Source organism: Bombina bombina, chromosome 5, assembly GCF_027579735.1.
Source record: "Bombina bombina isolate aBomBom1 chromosome 5, aBomBom1.pri, whole genome shotgun sequence".
NCBI classification, from domain to species: Eukaryota; Metazoa; Chordata; class Amphibia; order Anura; family Bombinatoridae; genus Bombina; species Bombina bombina.
The window spans coordinates 1,053,015,782-1,053,040,839 of record NC_069503.1 but is presented as its reverse complement, the minus strand read 5'-3'; the positions used below and the strand labels follow the sequence as shown (position 1 = coordinate 1,053,040,839).

The following is a 25,058-nucleotide window of genomic DNA, read 5'->3' as shown; positions in this document are numbered from 1 at the left end:
TCCTTTTCTTCTGTTATGTGTGATCAGTCCACGGGTCATCATTACTTCTGGGATATAACTCCTCCCCAACAGGAAATGCAAGAGGATTCACCCAGCAGAGCTGCATATAGCTCCTCCCCTCTACGTCAGTCCCAGTCATTCTCTTGCACCCAACGACTAGATAGGATGTGTGAGAGGACTATGGTGATTATACTTAGTTTTTATGACTTCAATCAAAAGTTTGTTATTTTACAATAGCACCGGAGCGTGTTATTACTTCTCTGGCAGAGTTTGAGGAAGAATCTACCAGAGTTTTTTTACTATGATTTTAACCGGAGTAGTTAAGATCATATTGCTGTTCTCGGCCATCTGAGGGAGGTAAAAGCTTCAGATCAGGGGACAGCGGGCAGATGAATCTGCATTGAGGTATGTAGCAGTTTTTATTTTCTGAATGGAATTGATGAGAAAATCCTGCCATACCGTTATAATGACATGTATGTATACACTTCAGTATTCTGGGGATGGTATTTCACCGGAACTACTCTGTTAAAAGTCACTAATCCTTTTAATAAGTATTTATCATGTTAAACGTTTTTGCTGGAATGTAGAATCGTTTACATTTCTGAGGTACTGAGTGAATAAATATTTGGGCATTATTTTCCACTTGGCAGTTGTTTGGTTTTAATTGTGACAGTTTCGTTTCTCTTCACTGCTGTGTGTGAGGGAGGGGCCGTTTTTGGCGCTCTTTGCTACGCATTAAAAATTTCCAGTCAGTTACTCTTATAGTTCCTGCATGATCCGGTTCATCTCCGACAGATCTCAGGGGTCTTCAAACTTCTTTAGAGGGAGGTAGATTCTCTCAGCAGAGCTGTGAGAATTTTATATTGACTGTGAATAAAAACGTTGCTCTGTAATTTTTATGTCAAATTTAATTATTGTTATTTTACTATGGGAACAAACCTTTGCTAAAAGTTGTGTTGTTTTAAAGTTTGATGCTATAACTGTTTTTTCAGTTCATTATTTCAACTGTCATTTAATCGTTTAGTACCTCTTTGAGGCACAGTACGTTTTTGCTAAAAAAGATTATAACCAAGTTGCAAGTTTATTGCTAGTGTGTTAAACATGTCTGACTCAGAGGAAGATATCTGTGTCATTTGTTCCAATGCCAAGGTGGAGCCCAATAGAAATTTATGTACTAACTGTATTGATGCTACTTTAAATAAAAGTCAATCTGTACAATTTGAAAAAATTTCACCAAACAGCGAGGGGAGAGTTATGCCGACTAACTCGCCTCACGCGGCAGTACCTGCATCTCCCGCCCGGGAGGTGCGTGATATTATGGCGCCTTGTACATCTGGGCGGCCATTACAGATAACATTACAAGATATGGCTACTGTTATGACTGAAGTTTTGTCTAAATTACCAGAACTAAGAGGCAAGCGTGATCACTCTGGGGTGAGAACAGAGTGCGCTGACAATACTAGGGCCATGTCTGATACTGCGTCACAGCTTGCAGAGCATGAGGACGGAGAGCTTCATTCTGTAGGTGACGGTTCTGATCCAAACAGATTGGATTCAGATATTTCAAATTTTAAATTTAAATTGGAGAACCTCCGTGTATTACTAGGGGAGGTTTTAGCAGCTCTCAATGATTGTAACACCGTTGCAATACCAGAGAAACTGTGTAGGTTGGATAAATACTTTGCGGTACCGGCGAGTACTGACGTTTTTCCTATACCTAAGAGACTAACTGAAATTGTTACTAAGGAGTGGGATAGACCCGGTGTGCCGTTCTCACCCCCTCCAATATTTAGAAAGATGTTTCCAATAGACGCCACCACTCGGGACTTATGGCAAACGGTCCCTAAGGTGGAGGGAGCAGTTTCTACTTTAGCTAAGCGTACCACTATCCCGGTGGAGGATAGCTGTGCTTTTTCAGATCCAATGGATAAAAAATTAGAGGGTTACCTTAAGAAAATGTTTGTTCAACAAGGTTTTATATTGCAACCCCTTGCATGTATCGCGCCGATTACGGCTGCGGCAGCATTTTGGATTGATTCTCTGGAAGAGAACCTTAGTTCATCTACGCTAGACGACATTACGGACAGGCTTAGAGTCCTTAAACTAGCTAATTCATTCATTTCGGAGGCCGTAGTACATTTAACCAAACTTACGGCTAAGAACTCAGGATTCGCCATCCAGGCACGTAGGGCGCTGTGGCTAAAATCCTGGTCAGCTGATGTTACTTCTAAATCCAAATTACTTAATATACCTTTCAAGGGGCAGTCTTTATTTGGGCCCGGTTTGAAAGAAATTATCGCTGACATTACAGGAGGTAAGGGCCACGCCCTACCTCAAGACAAAGCCAAAGCTAAGGCTAGACAGTCTAATTTTCGTCCCTTTCGGAATTTCAAAACAGGAGCAGCATCAACCTCCACTGCTCCAAAACAGGAGGGAGCTGTTGCTCGTTACAGGCAAGGCTGGAAGCCTAACCAGTCCTGGAACAAGGGCAAGCAGGCCAGGAAACCTGCTGCTGCCCCAAAGACAGCATGAACCGAGAGCCCCCGATCCGGGACCGGATCTAGTGGGGGGCAGACTTTCTCTCTTCGCCCAGGCCTGGGCAAGAGATGTTCAGGATCCCTGGGCGCTAGAGATCATATCTCAGGGATACCTTCTAGACTTCAAATTATCTCCCCCAAGAGGGAGATTTCATCTGTCAAGGTTGTCAACAAACCAGATAAAGAAAGAAGCGTTTCTACGCTGTGTACAAGATCTGTTATTAATGGGAGTGATCCATCCGGTTCCGCGGTCGGAACAAGGACAAGGGTTCTACTCAAACCTGTTTGTGGTTCCCAAAAAAGAGGGAACTTTCAGGCCAATCTTAGATCTAAAGATTCTAAACAAATTCCTAAGAGTTCCATCGTTCAAAATGGAAACTATTCGGACAATCTTACCCATGACCCAAAAGGGTCAGTACATGACCACAGTGGATTTAAAAGATGCTTACCTTCACATACCGATTCACAAAGATCATCACCGGTATCTACGGTTTGCCTTCCTAGACAGGCACTACCAGTTTGTAGCTCTTCCATTCGGATTGGCTACGGCTCCAAGAATCTTCACAAAGGTTCTGGGTGCCCTTCTGGCGGTACTAAGACCGCGAGGGATTTCGGTAGCTCCGTACCTAGACGACATTCTAATACAAGCTTCAAGCTTTCAAACTGCCAAGTCTCATACAGAGTTAGTTCTGGCATTTCTAAGGTCGCATGGATGGAAAGTGAACGAAAAGAAGAGTTCTCTTTTTCCTCTCACAAGAGTTCCATTCTTGGGGACTCTTATAGATTCTGTAGAAATGAAGATTTACTTGACAGAAGACAGGTTAACAAAGCTTCAAAATGCATGCCGTGTCCTTCATTCCATTCAACACCCGTCAGTAGCTCAATGCATGGAGGTGATCGGCTTAATGGTAGCGGCAATGGACATAGTACCTTTTGCACGCCTACACCTCAGACCGCTGCAATTGTGCATGCTAAGTCAGTGGAATGGGGATTACTCAGATTTGTCCCCTACTCTGAATCTGAATCAAGAGACCAGAAATTCTCTTCTATGGTGGCTTTATCGGCCACACCTGTCCAGGGGGATGCCATTCAGCAGGCCAGACTGGACAATTGTAACAACAGACGCCAGCCTACTAGGTTGGGGCGCTGTCTGGAATTCTCTGAAGGCTCAGGGACTATGGAATCAGGAGGAGAGTCTCCTTCCAATAAACATCCTGGAATTGAGAGCAGTTCTCAATGCCCTTCTGGCTTGGCCCCAATTAACAACTCGGGGGTTCATCAGGTTTCAGTCGGACAACATCACGACTGTAGCTTACATCAACCATCAGGGAGGGACAAGAAGCTCCCTAGCAATGATGGAAGTATCAAAGATAATTCGCTGGGCAGAGTCTCACTCTTGCCACCTGTCAGCAATCCACATCCCGGGAGTGGAAAACTGGGAGGCGGATTTCTTGAGTCGCCAGACTTTTCATCCGGGGGAGTGGGAACTTCATCCGGAGGTCTTTGCCCAAATACTTCGACGTTGGGGCAAACCAGAGATAGATCTCATGGCGTCTCGCCAGAACGCCAAACTTCCTCTCTACGGGTCCAGATCCAGGGATCCGGGAGCGGTTCTGATAGATGCTTTGACAGCACCTTGGAACTTCGGGATGGCTTATGTGTTTCCACCCTTCCCGCTGCTTCCTCGATTGATTGCCAAAATCAAACAGGAGAGAGCATCAGTGATTCTAATAGCGCCTGCATGGCCACGCAGGACTTGGTATGCAGATCTAGTGGACATGTCATCCTGTCCGCCTTGGTCTCTACCTCTAAGACAGGACCTTCTGATACAGGGTCCATTCAAACATCAAAATCTAACTTCTCTGAAGCTGACTGCTTGGAAATTGAACGCTTGATTTTATCAAAACGTGGTTTTTCTGAGTCGGTTATTGATACCCTGATACAGGCTAGGAAGCCTGTTACCAGAAGGATTTACCATAAAATATGGCGTAAATACCTATACTGGTGCGAATCCAAACGTTACTCCTGGAGTAAGGTTAGGATCCCTAGGATATTGTCCTTTCTACAAGAAGGTTTAGAAAAGGGTTTATCAGCTAGTTCATTAAAGGGACAGATTTCAGCTCTGTCCATCTTGTTACACAGGCGTCTGTCAGAAAATCCAGACGTCCAGGCCTTTTGTCAGGCTTTAGCTAGGATCAAGCCTGTGTTTAAAGCTGTTGCTCCGCCATGGAGTTTAAACTTAGTTCTTAACGTTTTACAGGGTGTTCCGTTTGAACCCCTTCATTCCATTGATATAAAATTGTTATCTTGGAAAGTTCTGTTTTTAATGGCTATTTCCTCGGCTCGAAGAGTCTCTGAGTTATCAGCCTTACATTGTGATTCTCCTTATCTGATTTTTCACTCAGACAAGGTAGTTCTGCGTACTAAACCTGGGTTCTTACCTAAGGTAGTCACTAACAGGAATATCAATCAAGAGATTGTTGTTCCATCCTTGTGTCCAAATCCTTCTTCAAAGAAGGAACGTCTTCTACACAATCTGGATGTAGTTCGTGCCCTCAAGTTCTACTTGCAGGCAACTAAAGATTTTCGCCAAACTTCTTCCCTGTTTGTCGTTTATTCTGGACAGAGGAGAGGTCAAAAAGCTTCTGCTACCTCTCTCTCTTTTTGGCTTCGTAGCATAATACGTTTAGCCTATGAGACTGCTGGACAGCAGCCTCCTGAAAGAATTACAGCTCACTCCACTAGAGCTGTGGCTTCCACTTGGGCCTTTAAGAATGAGGCCTCTGTTGAACAGATTTGCAAGGCTGCAACTTGGTCTTCGCTTCATACTTTTTCCAAATTTTACAAATTTGACACTTTTGCTTCTTCGGGGGCTATTTTTGGGAGAAAGGTTCTTCAGGCAGTGGTTCCTTCTGTATAATGAGCCTGCCTATCCCTCCCGTCATCCGTGTACTTTTGCTTTGGTATTGGTATCCCAGAAGTAATGATGACCCGTGGACTGATCACACATAACAGAAGAAAACATAATTTATGCTTACCTGATAAATTCCTTTCTTCTGTTGTGTGATCAGTCCACGGCCCGCCCTGTTTTTTAAGGCAGGTAAATATCTTTTAAATTATACTCCAGTCACCACTTCACCCTTGGTTACTCCTTTCTCGTTGATTCTTGGTCGAATGACTGGGACTGACGTAGAGGGGAGGAGCTATATGCAGCTCTGCTGGGTGAATCCTCTTGCATTTCCTGTTGGGGAGGAGTTATATCCCAGAAGTAATGATGACCCGTGGACACAACAGAAGAAAGGAATTTATCAGGTAAGCATAAATTATGTTTTTTTCAGACAGTCAGTTTCATATTTGGGATAATGCATTTGAATTATTCTTTTTTTCTTACCTTAAAAAATTTGACTTTTTCCCTGTGGGCTGTTAGGCTCGCGGGGGCTGAAAATGCTTCATTTTATTGCGTCATTCTTGGCGCTGACTTTTTTGGCGCAAAAAATCTTTTCTGTTTCCGGCGTCATACGTGTCGCCGGAAGTTGCGTCATTTTTTTTTGACGTTCTTTTGCGCCAAAAATGTCGGCGTTCCGGATGTGGCGTCATTTTTGGCGCCAAAAGCATTTAGGCGCCAAATAATGTGGGCGTCTTATTTGGCGCTAAAAAAATATGGGCGTCGCTTTTGTCTCCACATTATTTAAGTCTCATTATTTATTGCTTCTGGTTGCTAGAAGCTTGTTCACTGGCATTTCTTTCCCATTCCTGAAACTGTCATTTAAGGAATTTGATCAATTTTGCTTTATATGTTGTTTTTTCTATTACATATTGCAAGATGTTCCACGTTGCAACTGAGTCAGAAGATACTTCAGGAAAATCACTGCCCGGTGCTGGAGCTACCAAGCTAAGTGTATCTGCTATAAATTTTTGGTATCTGTTTCTCCAGCTGTTGTTTGTATTGCATGTCATGACAAACTTATTAATGCAGATAAAATTTCCTTTAGTACTGTTACATTACCTGTTGCTGTTCCGTCAACATTTAATTTTCAGAGTGTTCCTGATAACATAAGAGATTTTATTTTTTAAATCCATTAAGAAGGCTATGTCTGTTCTTTCTCCTTCTAGTTTACATAAAAGTCTTTTAAAACTTCTCTTTTTTCAGATGAATTTTTAAATGAACATCATCATTCTGATACTGATAATGGTTCTTCTGGTTCAGAGGTTTCTGTCTCAGAGGTTGATGCTGATAAATCTTTGTATTTGTTCAAGATGGAATTTATTCGTTCTTTATTTAAAGAAGTATTAATTGCATTAGAAATAGAGGATTCTGGTCCTCTTGATACTAAATCTAAACGTTTAAATCTCCTGTAGTTCTTCCAGAAGTGTTTAATCTCCCTGATGCTATTTCTGAAGTAATTTCCAGGGAATGGAATAATTTGGGTAATTCTTTTACTCCTTCTAAACGTTTAAGCAATTATATCCTGTGCCATCTGACAGATTAGAGTTTTTTGGGACAAAATCCCTAAGGTTATGGGGCTGTCTCTACTCCTGCTAAATGTACTTACGGCAGATAGTACTTCATTTAAGGATCCTTTAGATACTTATGTTCAGGTAATCTTCTTAGACCTGCTATATTTTTAGCGGATGTTGCTGCAGCTTCAACTTTTTGGTTAGAAGCTTTAGCGCAACAAGTAACAGATCATAATTTTATAGCATTATTATTGTTCTATAACATGCTAATAATTTTATTGGTGATACCATCTTTTGATATCATTAGAGTTGATGTCAGGTATATGTTTCTAGCTATTTTAGCTAGAAAAGCTTTATGGATTAAACTTGGAATGCTGATATGTCTTCTAAGTCAACTTTGCTTTCCCTTTCTTTCCAGGGTAATAAATTATTATCTCTACTGTTTCTGGAAGGAAGGGAACTTTTTTACCAAAGGATAAAAAATCTAAGGTAAATTTAGGTCTAATAATCATTTTCGTTCCTTTCCTCACAACAAGGAACAAAAGCCTGATCCTTCATCCTCAGGAGCGGTATCAGTTTGGAAACTATTTCCAGTCTGGAATATATCCAAGCCTTATAGAAACCTATAGCCAGCTCCTAAGTACCCATGAAGGTGCGGCCCTTATTCCAGCTCAGCTGGTATGGGGCAGATTACGTTTTCTTCAAAGAAATTTGGATCAATTCCGTTCTCAATCTCTGTTTTCAGAACATTGTTTCAGAAAGGTACAGAATTGGCTTCAAGTTAAGGCCTCCTGCTAAGAGATTTTTTTCTTTCCCGTGTCCCAGTTATCACAGCAAAGGCTCAGCATTTCTGAAATGTGTTTCAGATCTAGAGTTGGCTGGAGTAATTATGCCAGTTCCAGTTCTGGAACAGGGGCTGGGGTTTTATTTTATCTCTTCATTGTACCAAAGAAGGTCAATTCCTTCAGACCAGTTTCGGATCTATCAATATTGAATCGTTATGTAAGGATACCAACATTCAAGATGGTTACTGTAGGACTATCCTGCCTTTTGTTTAGCAAGGGCATTATATGTCTACAATAGATTTACAGGATGCGTATCTGCATATTCCGATTCATCCAGATCACTTTTAGTGTCTGAGATTCTCTTTTTAGACAAGCATTACCAGTTTTGTGGCTCTACCGTTTGGCCTAGCCTCAGTTCCAAGAATTTTTTTCAAAGGTTCTCGGTGCCCTTCTTTCTGTAATCAGAGAACAGGGTTTTGGTATTTCCTTATTTGGACGATATCTTTGTACTTGCTCAGTCTTCTCATTTTCAAAGAATCTCATATGAATCGACTTGTGTTGTTTCTTCAAGTTCATGGTTGGAGGATCAATTTACCAATCAGTTCATTGATTCCTCAGACAAGGGTAACCTTTTTAGGTTTCTAGTAGGGATGCACCGAAATTTCGGCCACCGAAATTTTCGGCCGAAAATGGGCCTATCCAATTTCGGCCGAAAGAGGGGAAAACCGGCCGAAAATGGCATCTTCTATGTAAAATTAATTAACCCCTATGCCCCACGAAATCATCCCCTGGCAGACAGATATTTATCCCCCAAAGTGTCCTCCCCCGTGCCTCACCGACCGCTATAAGCAGTTGCAAGCTGATCCTAAATTTAGCCCCGTGTGGCTGGGTTATTTTCAGGCCATATTCAAATGAACTACATGCCCCAGAATGCCTCGCGGTTAGAGGGGGTGCGGCACTGTGGGCTGGGCTGTTCATTCACTCACTGTCTTGAAGCAGAGCAGAGCGGCGTGAGAAGGAACTTGCCGTGTCAGGTGACTTTTATGATACTTGCCTGTAGCCATATAGTTACTTGTGGATCCTCCGGTCAGTGAGTGTGGGAAAGGCTAATACGTATATTTACCCGTATCTGGCTCCCTGTCTAACTGTGATTTTATTTGAAAAAGCAGCTCATTGAGTCCTGCAGGATGAGCTACTTTTTCAAATAAAGTCACTATTAGACAGGGAGCCAGATAAGGGTAAATATATGTATGAGCCTTTCACACATTCACTGACCGGACGATCCGTTACAAGTAACTATATGGCTCTGCAGGCAAGTGACATAAATTTCACCTGACACGGCAAGATTAGGAGACTTCTGTGTAAACGGAGCGGGCTGCAGCGTGGTGTCATTACAAGCAGCTGTCCCCTCCTCCTGAGAAATGCACAATGAGCTGTTTGCCAGATAAGAGTGAATATAAACATGTATGAGCCGTTTGCACACTGACAGGACTGTAATTGGGCTACAATCCACAAGCAGTACACTTGTAATACCATCTCCTGCATTCCTCTGTGTGCCTCAGTCCCATGTCTTAATTCTTAACCCCATGCTGCCTGCTGATTTAGGATTGTGTCAAATGTTCAAAAGTATGTGTATATAATTTTATATATATATATATAAAATAAAAAGTCTTATATTAATAATAAAATTATAGAAAAAAAACTTTTAAAATAATTTGGTGGAAAAAGTCATTTTCGGTTTCGGTTTTCGGCCAAGGGCATACTGCATTTTCGGTTTCGGTCTAGAATTTTCATTTCGGTGCATCCCTAGTTTCTAGATAGATTCAGTGTCTATGACTCTGTCCTTGTCAGACAAGAGAAGTTTAACATTGATATCAGCTTGTCAAAACCTTCAGTCACAATCATTCCCTTTGGTAGCCTTATGCATGGAAATTTTAGGTCTTAGGACTGCCGCATCAGATGCGATCTCCTTTGCTCGTTTTCACATGCGACCTCTTCAGCTCTGTATGCTGAACCAATGGTGCAGGGATTACTCAAAGATATCTCAATTAATATCTTTAAACCGATTATACGACACTCTCTGACATGGTGGACAGATCACCATCGTTTAGTTCAGGGGGCTTCTTTGTTCTTCCGACCTGGACTATAATCTCAACAGATGCAAGTCTTACAGGTTGGGGAGCTGTGTGGGGGTATCTGACGGCACAAGGGGTTTGGGAATCTCAGGAGGTGAGATTTCCGATCAATATTTTGGAACTCCGTGCAATTTTCAGAGCTCTTCAGTCTTGGCCTCTTCTGAAGAGAGAGTTGTTCATTTGTTTTCAGATAGACAATGTCACAACTGTGGCATACATCAATCATCAAGGAGGGACTCACAGTCCTCTGGCTATGAAAGAAGTATCTCGAATTTTGGTTTGGGCGGAATCCAGCTCCTGTCTAATCTCTGCGGTTCATATCCCAGGTATGGACAATTGGAAAGCGGATTATCTCAGTCGCCAAACGTTGCACCTGGGCGAATGGTCTCTTCACCCAGAGGTATTTCCTCAGATTGTTCAAATATGGGATCTCCCAGAAATAGATCTGATGGCTTCTCATCTAAACAAGAAACTTCCCTGGTATCTGTCCGGATCCCGGGATCCTCGGGCGGAGGCAGTGGATGCATTATCTCTTACTTTCAAGTGTCATCCTGCCTATATCTTTCCGCCTCTAGTTCTTCTTCCGAGGGTATTCTCCAATATTCTAAAGGAATGCTCGTTTGTCCTGCTGGTAGCTCCAGCATGGCCTCACAGGTTTTGGTATGCGGATCTTGTCCGGATGGCCTCTTGCCAGCTGTGGACTCTTCCGTTAAGACCAGTCTTTCTGTCTCAAGGTTCTTTTTTCCATCAGGATCTCAAAACCTTAATTTTAAGGTATGGTGTTTGAACGCTTGATTCTTGGTCAAAGAGGTTTCTCTGACTCTGTGATTGATACTATGTGACAGGCTCGTAAATCTGTATCTAGAGAGATATATTATAGAGTCTGGAAGACTTATATTTCTTAGTGTCTTTCTCATCTTTTTTCTTGGCATTCTTTTTGAATACCGAGAATTTTACAGTTTCTTCAGGATGGTTTAGATAAAGGTTTGTCCGCAAGTTCCTTGACAGACAAATCTCTGCTCTTTCTGTTCTTTTTCACAGAAGGATTGCTAATCTTCCTGATATTCATTGTTTTGTACAACCTTTGGTTCGTATAAAACCTGTCATTAAGTCAATTTCTCCTCCTTGGAGTTTGATTTTGGTTCTGGGGGCTCTTCAAGCTCCTCCTTTTGAACCCATGCATTCTTTGGTCGTTATATTACTTTCTTGGAAAGTTTTGTTTCTTTTGGCCATCTCTTCTGCCAGAAGAGTCTCTGAATTATCTACTCTTTTTTGTGAGTCTCCTTTTCTGATTTTGCATCAGGATAAGGCGGTGCTGTGAACTTCTTTTAAATTTTTTCCTAAAGGTTGTGAATTCTAACAACATTAGTAGAGAAATTGTGGTTCCTTCATTATGTCCTAATCCTATGAATTCTAAGGAGAAATCATTGCATTCTTTGGATGCTGTTAGAGCTTTGTAATATTATGTTGAAGCTACTAAGTCTTTCCGAAAGACTTCTAGTCTATTTGTCATCTTTTCCGGTTCTAGAAAAGGCCAGAAAGCTTCTGCCATTTCTTTGGCATCTTGGTTGAAATCTTTATTTCATCATGCCTATATTGAGTTGGGTAACACTCCGCCTCAAAGGATTACAGCTCATTCTACTAGGTCAGTTTCTACTTCCTGGACGTTTAGGAATGAAGCTTCGGTTGATCAGATTTGCAAAGCAGCAACTTGGTCCTCTGTGCATACTTTTACTAAATTCTACCTTTTTGATGAGTTTTCTTCTTCTGAAGCAGTTTTTGGTAGAAACGTACTTCAGGCAGTGGTTTCAGTTTGAATCTTCTGCTTATGTTTTTCCATTAAAATTTTATTCTGGGTGTGGATTATTTTCAGCAGGAATTGGCTGTCTTTATTTTATCCCTCCCTCTCTAGTGACTCTTGCGTGGAAAGATCCACATCTTGGGTAATCATTATCCCATACGTCACTAGCTCATGGACTCTTGCTAATTACATGAAAGAAAACATAATTTATGTAAGAACTTACCTGATAAATTCATTTCTTTCATATTAGCAAGAGTCCATGAGGCCCGCCCTTTTTTGTGGTGGTTTTGATTTTTTTTTTGTATAAAGCACAATTATTCCAATTCCTTTTTTTATATGCTTTCGCACTTTTTTCTTATCACCCCACTTCTTGGCTATTCGTTAAACTGAATTGTGGGTGTGGTGAGGGGTGTATTTATAGGCATTTTAAGGTTTGGGAAACTTTGCCCCTCCTGGTAGGAATGTATATCCCATACGTCACTAGCTCATGGACTCTTGCTAATATGAAAGAAATTAATTTATCAGGTAAGTTCTTACATAAATTATGTTATATATGTGTGTGTTTATATATGTATATATGTGTGTGTGTTTATATATTTGTGTGTGTGTATATATATATATATATATATATATATATATATATATATATATAGCTCTAACACTCTCTCATACTGGTCACTGGAAGTTCAACATGGCACCTCATGGCAAATAACTTTCTGAGGATCTCATAAAAAGAATTGTTGCTCTACATAAAGATGGCCTAGGCTATGCTGTAAGAAGATTGCCAAGAATCTGAAACTGAGCTGCAGCACAGTTCCACTCAGAACAGACCTCGCCATGGTCGACCAAAGAAGTTGATTGCACATGCTCAGCGTCATATCCAGAGGTTGTCTTTGGGAAATAGACGTATGAGTGCTGCCAGCATTGCTGCAGAGGTTGAAGGGGTGGGGTGTCAGCCTGTCAGTGCTCAGACCATATGCCGCACACTGCATCAAATTGGTCTGCATGGTTGTTATCCCAGAAGGAAGCCTCTTCTAAAGATGATGCACAAGAAAGCCCGCAGTTTTCTGAAGACAAGCAGACTAAGGACATGGATTACTGGAACCATGTCCTGTGGTCCAATGAGACCAAAATAAACTTATTTGATTCAGATGGTGTCAAGCGTGTGTGGCGGCAACCAGGTGAGGAGTACAAAGACAAGTGTGTTTTTCTTACAGTCAATCATGGTGGTGGGAGTGTCATGGTCTGGGCTTGCATGAGTGCAGCCGGCACTGGGGAGCTACAGTTCATTGAGGGAACCATGAATGCCAACATGTACTGTGGCGTACCAAAGCAGAGCATGATCCCCTCCCTTCGGAGACTGGGCTGCAGGGCAGTATTCCAACATGATAACGACCCCAAACACACCTCCAAGATGACCAATGCCTTGATAAAGAAGCTGAGGGTAAAGGTGATGGACTGGCCAAGCATGTCTCCACACCTAAACCCTATTGAGCATCTGTGGGGCATCCTCAAACGGAAGGTGGGGGAGCGCAAGGTCTCTAACATCCACCAGCTCCGTGATGTCATCATAGAGGAGTGGAAGAGGACTCCAGTGGCAACCTATGAAGCTATGGTGATCCCCATGCCCAAGAGGGTTAAGGCAGTGCTGGAAAATAATGGTCACACAAAATATTGACACTTTGGGCCCAATTTGGACATTTTCACTTAGGGGTGTACTCACTTTTGTTGCCAGTGGTTTAGACATTAATGGCTGTGTGTTGCGTTATTTTGAGGGGACAGCAAATTTACACTGTTATACAGGCTGTGCATTCACTACTTTACATTGTAGCAAAGTGTCATTTCTTCAGTGTTATAATAAAATAATTACACAAATGTGAGTGGTGTACTCACTTTGGTGGGATACTGTATGTATGTGTGTGTGTGTGTGTGTATATATATATATATATATAATTATTATGGTACCTTTAAACTGTGGTTACATTATCCTTCCCTTTAGGGTCCTCTAATGTGGATGACCGTTACCCATGACGTAAAAAGCATACAAAAACAGGAACTGGACAAAATAAAGTGCTTTATACAAAAAATCATAACCACAAAAAATAGGGTGGGTCTCATGGACTCTTGCCACTGTGAAAGAAATGAATTTATCAGGTAAGTTCTTACATAAATTGTTTTTTTTTTCATGTAAGTGGCAAGATGTGGAAAATCACGAGTCACTAGAGAGGGAGGGATAAAATAATTGTAAAGAAAAGAAAGGACAAGCGCAACCCAACTAGGTGCAAGTCATTTAATATACATAATTGCGCATAAGTGATGAGTGAACACTTACAAGATTAAAAACATAAAAATGCATTAAAACATATATTCCATTCAGTCTGTGCTTAGTTTTGGAATTCCTCTGCTATCCTTTTTCACCATAGCAGTAGAAACGTCAGTTCAGCAATTCTGAAGGAATAAGGTAAATTATTATTAAGGTAAATTATTCCAAGGTGCTTATACAGTTCTCTACGGGTTTTGTCAGTATACAATCTGACTTTTTCAAAAAGAAAAATTGAATGTGCAGGAAGTGCTCTTACCAGCTTTTATAAAGGGCCTACCTGTGATTGTAATTGCCTGAATAACCAATCCCACGCCTGTTCATATCCACACCCCCTCCATAGAATTTAGGGGTAAGTGTGAGCATGGACAGGTATTCTGTTTTGAGAACTACCATAAATAAACAGTTTACATATAATGTGCAAATAGAACAATAAAAGGTATATAAAGATACATATGTTCAAAAAACAGCTTCAGGATAAAATAACAGCTAAATCCGCTGAGAAATTAAATCCAAAATAATTAAGTTTTCTTTAAAAAATTTAAAAAAAGGTCAAATCAAAAGGCATTAGAATCAAACCGAGACAACTGCCTGAAGAACCTTTCTACCAAAGGCTGCTTCCGAGGAAGCAAACACATCAAAATGGTAACATTTAGTAAAAGTATGCAAAGAAGACCAAGTTGCTGCTTTGCAAATTTGAGTAACTGAAGCTTCATTCTTAAAAGCCCAATAAGTGGCAACTGATCTAGTAGAATGAGCTGTAATTCTCTGAGGCGGAGACTGCCCCGCCTCCAAATAAGCTTTGTGAATCAAAAGTTTCAACCAAGATGCCAAAGAAATGGCAGAGGCTTTCTGACCTTTCCTGGAACCAGAAAAAATAACTAATAGACTATAAGTCTTTCAGAAATCTTTAGTAGCCTCAACATAATATTTCAAAGCTCTTACCACATCCAAAGAATGTAGAGACCTTTCAAGAGTATTCTTAGGATTAGGACACAAGGAAGGAACAACAATTTCTCTATTGATGTTGTTAGAATTTACAACTTTAATTAAAAAAGTAAATGAAGTTGACAAAACAGCTTTATCTTGATGAAAAATCAGATAAGGAGACTCACAAGAGAGAACAGACAATTCGGAAACTCTTCTAGCAGAAGAGATAGCCAAAAGAAATAACACTTTTCAAGAAAGTAGTTTAATATCCAAAGAATGCATAGGCTCAAAAGGAGGAGCCTGCAAAATCTTTAAAACCAAATTGAGATTCCAAGGAGGAGAAATAGATTTAACAACAGGTTTGATATGAATTAAAGCATGAACAAACAGTTAATATCAGGAAGTTTAGCAATCTTTCTATGAAATAAAACAGAGCAGAAATTTGTCCTTTCGAAGTATTTGCAGACAAACCCTTATCCAAACCATCTTGAAGAAACTGTAAAATCCTAGGAATTCTGAAAGAATGCCAGGAATAATTATGAGTGGAACACCATGAAATATAGGTTTTCCAAACCCGATGATACATTTTCCTTGAAACAGACTTACGAGCCTGTATCATAATGCTAAGCACTGAGTCAGAGAAACCTCTATGACTAAGCACTAAGCGTTCAATTTCCATGCCTTCAAATTTAGAGATTTGAGATCCTGATGGAAAAACGGCCCATGAGACAGAAGGTCTGGCCTTAAAGCAAGTGGCCAAGGCTGGACATCCGGACAAGATCCGCATACCAAAACCTGTGATGCCATGCTGGTGCTATCAGAAACACATGAAATTGTTCCATTATGATCTTGGAGATCACCCTTGGAAGGAGAACCAGAGGCGGAAAAATATAAGCAGGTTGGTAAAACCAAGGAACTGCTAAGGCATCCACCATCTCCGCCTCAGGATCCCTGGACCTGGAAAGGTATCCGAGAAGCTTCTTGTTTAGACGAGAGGCCATCAGATGTATTTCTGGAAGACCCCACATCTGTACAAGATGAAAAAAACACATCTGGATAGAGATTCTACTCCCCCGGATGTAAAGTCTGACGGCTGAGATAATCCGCTTCCCAATTGTCTACATCTGGGATATGAATCGCAGATATTTGACAAGAGTTGCATTCTGCTCAAGAAAGTATCTTTCATTGCTGAAGGACTGCAAGTCCCTCCTTGATGAATGACATATGCCACTGTTCTCTCTTTAACAGAGGCCACGCCTGAAGAGCTCTGAAAATAGCACGGGGTTTTAAAATATTGATTGGTAACCTCGCTTCTTGAGGTTTCCAAAACCCTTGTGCTGTCAGAGACCCCAAGACAGCTCCCCAACCTGTAAGACTTGCATCTGTTGTGATCACAGTCCAGGTAGGACAAACAAATGAGGCCCCTTAAATAATAAGGTGATGGTCCAACCACTTAGTCAGAGAGAGTTGAGTGCTGGGATTTCAGTATATCAGTTGTGATATCTGAGTATAATCCCTGCACCATTGGTGCACCATGCAAAGCTGTAGAGGCCTCATATGAAAATGAGCAAAGGGGATTGTGTCCGATGCTGCAGTCATGAGACCTAAAACTTCCATGCACATAACCACTGAAGGGAATGATAGGGACTGAAAGTTTAGACAAGCTAAAACTAACTTCATTTGTTTCTTGTCTGTCAGAGAAAGAGTTATGGACACTGAATCTATCTGGAAACCTAAAAAGGTTACCCTTGTCCGAGGAATCAAGAAACTATTTTGTAAATTGATCCTCCAACCATGTCTTTTAAGAAACCACACTAGTTGTTTCATAAGAGATTCTGCTAAATGAAAAGATTGAGCTAGTACCAAGATGTCATCCAAATAAGGCAACACCGCAATACCCTGCTCTCTGATTACAGATAGAAGGGCACCGAAAACTTTTGAAAAGATTCTCAGAGCTGTTGCTAGGCCAAACAGAAGAGCAACAAATTGGTAATGCTTGTCTAGAAAAGAGAATCTCAGAAAACGATAGTGGTCTGGATGAATCGGAATATGAAGATAAGCGTCCTGTAAGTCTATTGTGGACATGAAATGACCTTGCTGAACAAAAGGCAGAATAGTCTTTATAGTCACCATCTTGAAAGCTGAGACTCTTACAAAATGATTTAGAAATTTCACATCCAGATTTGTTTTTAACAAACCTTCTTTCTTTGGGTCAATGAATAGAATTAAATAAAAACCCAAACCCTGTTCCTGCAGAGAAACTGGAACAATCACCCCTGAAAGCTCCAAGTCTGAAATGCATTTGCGAAAAGCCTGAGCCTTCACAGGGTTTGTTGGAACATGAGAAAGAAATAATCTTTCCATGGGAGGTCTTATTCTGAAACCTATTTGATACCCCTGAGAAACAGTATTCTGAATCCACTGGTTTTGAACAGAGACTGTCCAAATGTGTTAAAATAATTTCAATCTGCCCCCCACCAGTTGAACTGGATTGAGGGCCGCACCTTCATGCAGTCTTAGGGGCTGGATTAGGTTTTTTGAAAGGCTTGGATTTATTCCAATTCGGAGATAGTCTCCAATTAGAGCCAGAGGCCTTAGGGGAAGGAGAGGTTTTTTGTTCTCTATTCTGACGAAAGGAACGAAAATGATTGGGAGCTTTAAATTTACCCTTAGATTTCTTATCTTAAGGCAGAAAAACTCCCTTTCCCCCAGTGATAGTGACACCATATTTGCATTCCAAGATTTAAGCGAAAAAGCTCTTCTAGTAAGAATAGCTAAAGACATAGATTTAATATCAATCTTAATGACATCAAATATAGCATCACAAATAAAATGAGTAGCATGTTGAAGTAAAAGAAAAATGCTAGACAATTCAGGATATATTAACTGTTGAGCTAAACTGCCCAACCAAAAAGTTGAAGCAGCAGCAACATCAGCTATAGAAATGGCAGATCTAAGAATATAGCCAGTATGTAAATATGCTTTTCTAAGATAAGATTCAATCTTCCTATCTAAAGGATCCTCAAATGAAGTACTATCTTCCATAGGAATAGTAGTAGTATGTTTGGCCTAAGTAAAAATAACCCCATCAACCTTAGGGGCTTTTTCCCAGAACCCTAAATTAGCCACAGGTAAAGGATATAACTTTTTAAACCTAGAAGAAGGGTTAAAAGAAGCACCACGTTTAGACCATTCCTTAGTAATCATATGAGAGATAGCATCTGGAATAGGAAAAATTTTCAAGAGCAACCTGAGAAGTTTTAAAAACAGAATTCAAACGTTTGCTATTCTTGTTATCAAGAGGATTAGATTCCTCAATACCCAAAGTAAACAATACTTCCTTCAACAGCTGCCTTCGACACAGTTGACCACCCCCTCCTCCTACAGACCTTTAGCTCTTTTGGCCTCTGTGACACTGCTCTTTCCTGGATTCACTCCTATCTTTCCCACAGGTCTTTTTGTCTGTTGGAGTACCTCAAGGATCTGTTCTGGGTCCTCTACTCTTCTCCATCTATACTTCTTCGCTGGGTAAACTTATCAACAGTTATGGCTTCAAATATCACCTCTATGCTGATGGCACCCAGATCTACCTCTCCACCCCTGCTCTCTCTCCCTCTGTCCTTTCTCATGTCAGTGACTGCTTATCTGGTATTTCTTCCTGGATGGCCTCTCACCACCTAAAGATTAACATGTCCAAGACTGAGCTCCTTCTTATCCCCCCCTCAAGTTCTACGCCGACTTCTGACTTCTCTATCCCTGTTGACAGTATCACCATTTCCCCATCGCCCCAAGTCCGCTGCCTCGGAGTCACACTTGACTCAAATCTATCCTTCATCCCCCATATCCAATCGCTTTCTACATCCTGCCTCAACCATCTACGCAATATTTCCAAAATTCGCCCTTTTCTGAGTGCTGACACCACAAAGCAAATAATCCATTCCCTTGTTATCTCCCAACTTGACTACTGCAATAACCTACTCGCTGGCCTTCCTCTTTCCCACCTCTCCCCCCTTCAATCCATCCTAAATGCCTCCGCCAGGCTGATCCACCTTTCCCGTTGATCTGCATCTGCTGCACCTCTCTGCGAGTCCCTTCATTGGCTCCCCATTCACAGCAGAATTAAATTCAAAATTCTCACCCTTACATACAAAGCTCTCACCAACGCCGCTCCCCTCTACCTATCCTCTCTAATACACAAGTATACTCCAGCCCATCCACTAAGATCCAACAATGACCTGCTCCTTGCATCCGCAACTATCACCTCTTCTCATGCTAGACTGCAGGACTTCTGTCGTGCAGCACCTACCCTCTGGAACACTCTCCCTCGTGCTGTCAGGCTTTGCCCTAATCTGCCTTCCTTTAAATGTTCCCTGAAGACTTTTCTGTTCAGGGAAGCCTACCACCCAACTCAATAATAAATTAACTTCACTTACCTAACATTTCCCTTATCTAACTCTGTATTAACATCTTTCCAAATCGTGTAGTCCTCACCCTTCTGGATTGTAAGTTTCCACGGGAATAGGGCCCTCAATCCCTCCTGTATGTGTTTGTAAATTTTGTCCTGTCTTTTACAAGTCTTGTATTGTTTTATTTAAATGAATTGTATCCATGGACAGCGCTGCGGAATATGTTGGCGCTTCATAAATAAAGTATAATAATAAAATATATTCAATCTTAAAAAGAAAGGTTGATTTATCAATTTCAGACTCTGAAGTAGGATCCTCTGAGCCAGAGAGATCCTCATCAGCAGAAGATACTTCAGTATGCTGACGATCAATACAGGCTTCATCAGATTTATGAGAAGTAAGGAGAGACCTTTTACGTTTATTTGAAGGCGGAATAGCAGTCATAGCCTTCTCTATGGCTGCAGCAATATAATCTTTAATATCTACAGGAATATCATGTACATTAGACTGTGAAGGTTTAACAGTAGATGTATTTGTACTTATAAAAAAACATTATCAGCATGTTATAGTTTTTCATAACAAGTGCCACATATTTGAGCTGAAGAAGTAAGATCAGCTAATTTACAACATACACACTTAGCTTTGGTAGAATGGTAGCTTTGGTAGAATTGTGTTCAGCTTAGTTCCTACAGTAACATCAGAGGCAGGATCAGTATAAGACATCTTGCAAAATGTAACAAAAAAGAAAAAATAGCATTTAAACAAAATATCCAATTTCCTCAAATAGCAGTTTCAGGAATGGGAGAAAATGCTTATGATAAAAATGTTATAAAAAAGTAAAATCAAAAGCAAGCAACCTAGCCCTCTAAGATCAAATGAGAGCAGAGAGCAAAAAGAGGGAGAGACTTATATAACAAATTTAAGGCGCCAAAAACAGCGCAAATGCAGAGCAAAAAACTTTTGGCGCCAAAGATAAATGATGCGACTCACATCATAACAGACGCGACTTTGCACCAAAAAACCTTGCAACAAAAAAGTTGCAAGAAATGACGTTGACACATGTCACAGCAGACGTGACTTTGCGCCAAAAATCTTTGCGCCAAAAATGTCGCAATAAAAAGTAACATTCTGCGTCATCGCGAGCCTAAGCCCGCAAAAGTTTTGAAAAAAACATACTTTAAGTTATAATTAACCGGAACCCCAGGTAAGCCTAAAACCCCCATAAACATAATTCCCAAGCTAAAACTGTTTAGACTGCAAAGGGAAATACAGACCTGACTCATGGCAAATATATACAATATACATTTAAAACTTTATAAGATAAAGTGCCAAACATAGCTGAGAGTGTCTTAAAAAAGATATATACTTACCAGAAGACACCCATCCACATATAACAGACAGCCAAACCAGTACTGAAACATATCAGCAGAGGTAATGGTAGAGGAGTATAATGTCGATCGGCAAAGGGAGGCAGAGATGAAACGATTACAGAGACCCTTAGAATAGATTTCCCATAGGTGAAAACATCACATCGGTAGGCAATACTCCCTTCACATCCCTCAGACAAACACTGTACTTTGAGAGGAACTGGACTTCAATATGCTTAGAAGCGCCTATCACCAAAGAAAATCAAGCACAACTTGCTTCACCACCTCCACAAGGTGGCAAAGTTTGTAAAACTAAGGTATGAGTGAGGTGGGAGGTGTATTTATAGGCATTTTGAGGTTTGGGAAACTTTGCCCCCTCCTGGTTGGAATGTATATCCCATACATCACTAGCTCATGGACTCTTGCCACTTACATGAAAGACATGTATATGCTTTTCTTCACACTTAGGTAAGGAGTTAGTTTGTTTTTATATTTGCAATAATTCCAAGTAGCATAAAGCTCCTTATATCATTAAAAATATAATGTGTAACTCCTAGCCAGATGGGGGAAACACTAGTTGAGTCACTGTGCTTGATGAGTGTATGTGTGTGTGTATACAGTGTAATACTTACTGCTATCCAAAGCACAAAACAAATGCACAATTTAAAGGGACACTGTACCCACATTTTTTCTTTCGTGATTCAGATAGAGCATGCAATTTTAAACAACTTTTTAATTTACTCCTATTATCAATTTTTCTTCGTTCTCTTGCTATCTTTATTTGAAAAAGAAGGCATCTAAGCTTTTTTATTAGTTCAGTACTCTGGACAGCACTTTTTTATTGGTGGATGAATTTATCCACCAATCGGCAAGAACAACCCAGGTTGTTCACCAAAAATGGGCCGGCATCTAAACTTACATTCTTGTATTTCAAATACAGATACCAAGAGAATGAAGAAAATTTGATAATATGAGTAAATGAGAAAGTTGCTTAAAATGTCATGCTCTATCTGAATCACGAAAGAAAAAAATTGGGTTCAGTGTCCCTTTAACATAAATGTGTTTAATGATATTTTGTCCAATGAAAAATGTTAATAACTAATTTTAGGTTAATATTGTCAAATATGCATATGTGTTTGTGTGTGTGTATATATATATATAAGTACTTGCAAGTGGGGTCAAGCACTCTCGCCACATATAAAGTATTGCCCTGGGTGCAATCCAGTGTGTAACAATATCCAGTAGAAAATAAGGATACACTCACAGGATCTTGCAAAAAAAGGGATTTTATTCCCCCAAGTAGTAACGTTTCGGGGTTGTCCCCGTCCTCAGACCACCAAGTTATATGTTAAATTCACTTCTATTTTAAATGTCTTTCATTCTCTTGGTATCCCTTGTTGTAAAATAATACACACATATCCTACACTAGTGACAGCTAGCTGCTGATTAGTACCTGCACACATTTGTCTCTTGTGATTGGCTAACTAGATGTGTTCAGCTAGCTGCCAGTAGTGCAATGTTCTTCCTTCAGCAAAACAAGTAGTTTAAAATTGTATTTCTTTCATGTAATTGGCAAGAGTCCATGAGTTAGTGACGTATGGGATATACAATCCTACCAGACAGGGCAAAGTTTCCCAAACCTCAAAATGCCTATAAATACACCCCTCACCACACCCACAAATCAGTTTTACAAACTTTGTCTCCCTATGGAGGTGGTGAAGTAAGTTTGTGCTTTCCTTCTGTTTTGTACAAGCTTTGGTCCGTATCAAGCCTGTCATAAAAATAAATTTCTCCTCCTTGGAGTCTTAATTTGATTTTGAAGGCTTTACAGGCTCCTCCTTTCGAGCCTATGCTTTCCTTGGATATTAAACTACTTTCTTGGAAAGTGTTGTTCCTTTTGGCTATCTCTTCTGCTAGAAGAGTTTCCGAATTATCTGCTCTTTTTTGTGAGTCTCCTTTTCTGATTTTTCATCAGGATAAGGCAGTTTTGTGGACTTCATTTAAATTCCTACCTAAGGTTGTAAATTCTAACAACATTAATAGGGAAATTGTTGTCCCCTTTTTGTGTCCTAATCATAAGAATTCTTTGGAGAGATCCTTACATTCTCTGGATGTTGTAAGAGTTTTGAAATATTATGTTGAAACTACTAAAGATTTCAGGAAGACTTCTAGTCTATTTGTTGTCTTTTCTGGTTCTAGGAAAGGTCAGAAAGCTTTTGCCATTTTCTTGGCATCTTGGTTAAAGCTTTTGATTCATCAGGCTTATTTGGAGTCGGGTCAGACCCTGCCTCAGAGAATCACAGCTCATTCTACTAGATCAGTCTCCACTTTGTGGGCTTTTAAGAATGAAGCTTCAGTTGATCAGATTTGCAAAGCAGCAACTTCGTCTTCTTTGCATACATCTACTAAATTCTATCGTTTTGATGTATTTGCCTCTTCGGAAGCAGTTTTTGGTAGAAAAGTTCTTCTGGCAGCTGTTTCAGTTTGATTCCTCTGCTTATGTTTTAAGTTTTTTCTTTGCATTTATGAGAGAAACTTATTTTTTTGGTTGTGGATTTAATTTTTTCAGCGGAAAATGGCTGTTTTTATTTTTATCCCTCCCTCTCTAGTGACTCTTCTGCGGAGTTCCACATTTTGGGTATTGCTATCCCATACGTCACTAGCTCATAGACACTTGTCAATTACATGAAAGAAAACATAATTTATGTAAGAACTTACCTGATAAATTAATTTCTTTCATATTGGCAAGAGTTCATGAGACCCACCCTTTTTATGGTGGTTATGATTTTTTGTATAAAGCACAATTATATTTCCAGTTCCTGTTTGATGCTTTCTACTCCTTTTTCTATAACCCCACTACTTGGCTATTTGTTAAACTGAATTGTGGGTGTGGTGAGGGGTGTATTTATAGGCATTTTGAGGTTTGGGAAACTTTGCCCCTCCTGGTAGGATTGTATATCCCATACGTCACTAGCTCATGGACTCTTGCCAATATGAAAGAAATTAATTTATCAGGTAAGTTCTTACATAAATTATGTTTTTCTATCCAAATCATGAAAGACATTTTTGGAGTTTCCTGTTCCTTTAAGAATCAGAAACTGTTTTTTTACCTCTCTGCCACCTCAGAAATGGTGAGATCAGTCACCCCGACACTTATTTGTTTATGATTGACATGTGCTGCTCTCATGCTTTTGGTTGCACAAGAGCAGGGGGCGGTATTGCACAACATACCTCTAGTGCAACATTAAATTTCAACAGACAAGTTACAGCATCGCAATTGACCATTGTAGGTGGACAGGTTCACTACTTGCAAATCTGTCCGCCTGCAATGAATATAAATTTTACCCTTTCGCAAAGTTTAAAGTGTTTTTATATATATATAATTAATTAATTTAGATATAATTGTATAAAAAAAGTGTACTGTGTATATTTAATGGATGTTATCTGATTAGATAAACTATCTTTAGACAATTTACTTTGGTTAAACACAAACAACCGTCTGCAATTTATTATTCGTATGCATAGTTTTACATTCAGCGCCTTTAAGAAATTGTGATGGCTGTTTATTTGAATCTGACAGACAGACATTTAGCATTAAAAGTTCTGTTCTTGGCGATCTTTCAACATTTTGTGTTGCATCAGTGCAGTGTTTGTTCTGGGATGTAGGAGTGCTTTGAAGTTTGTGTATTACATGATTTGTATAAAGACAAAAGAAAGATAAGTATATCAAATATATTTTATTCTAGATTGTGAAACATGCTATTTATGGAATGTTGCCAAAAAACCTGCTCAGGAGAACGATGATGCAGAGGTTACACTTGTTCCCTGAAGATGTAAGTAGATTTTTATTTTTTATTTTTGTTTGTTTTTTTCATGCTTAATTGACTTCCCAAAAGCTCAATAACTTAAACCAATGATGTGTTAATTGAGATCTTTTTAACAGAATCCTATGGAAAGTCCCAGCAGCATGTGTGTTTTGGCACCACTTCTGAAACAGAAGTAAAGAGTGGTGCATACCAGAATGCATGGGGACTATACAGTCATTCATTACCTTATTTAAGGATTAATTAGGTGCTTGAGGAAGCAAAAAGATTGACTGGAATCATGTCCAATATCGGAATCATTCCATTGATTAGGAAGTGATTCATCCCAGCTTAGGAAAATGTGTGTGTGTGTGTGTATATATATATATATATATATATATATATATATATGTATGTGTCTGTATATATATATGTATGTGTGTGTGTATATATATATATATATATATATATATATATATATGTGTGTCTGTATATATGTGTGTGTGTATATACAGT

At 39.9% G+C, this 25,058-nt stretch overlaps 1 protein-coding gene across 1 annotated transcript in view; it reads left to right on the top strand.

Annotated features, from left to right (window-relative positions):
- The window catches only part of MRPL13 (mitochondrial ribosomal protein L13), a 236,538-nt gene that overhangs the window by 144,935 nt on the left and 66,545 nt on the right, over nt 1-25,058 (top strand). Inside the window, exon 5 of the mRNA XM_053715324.1 lies at nt 24,486-24,572. Within this exon, the coding sequence (XP_053571299.1) occupies nt 24,486-24,572 (87 nt within the window). The remainder of the gene's footprint in view (nt 1-24,485; nt 24,573-25,058) is intronic.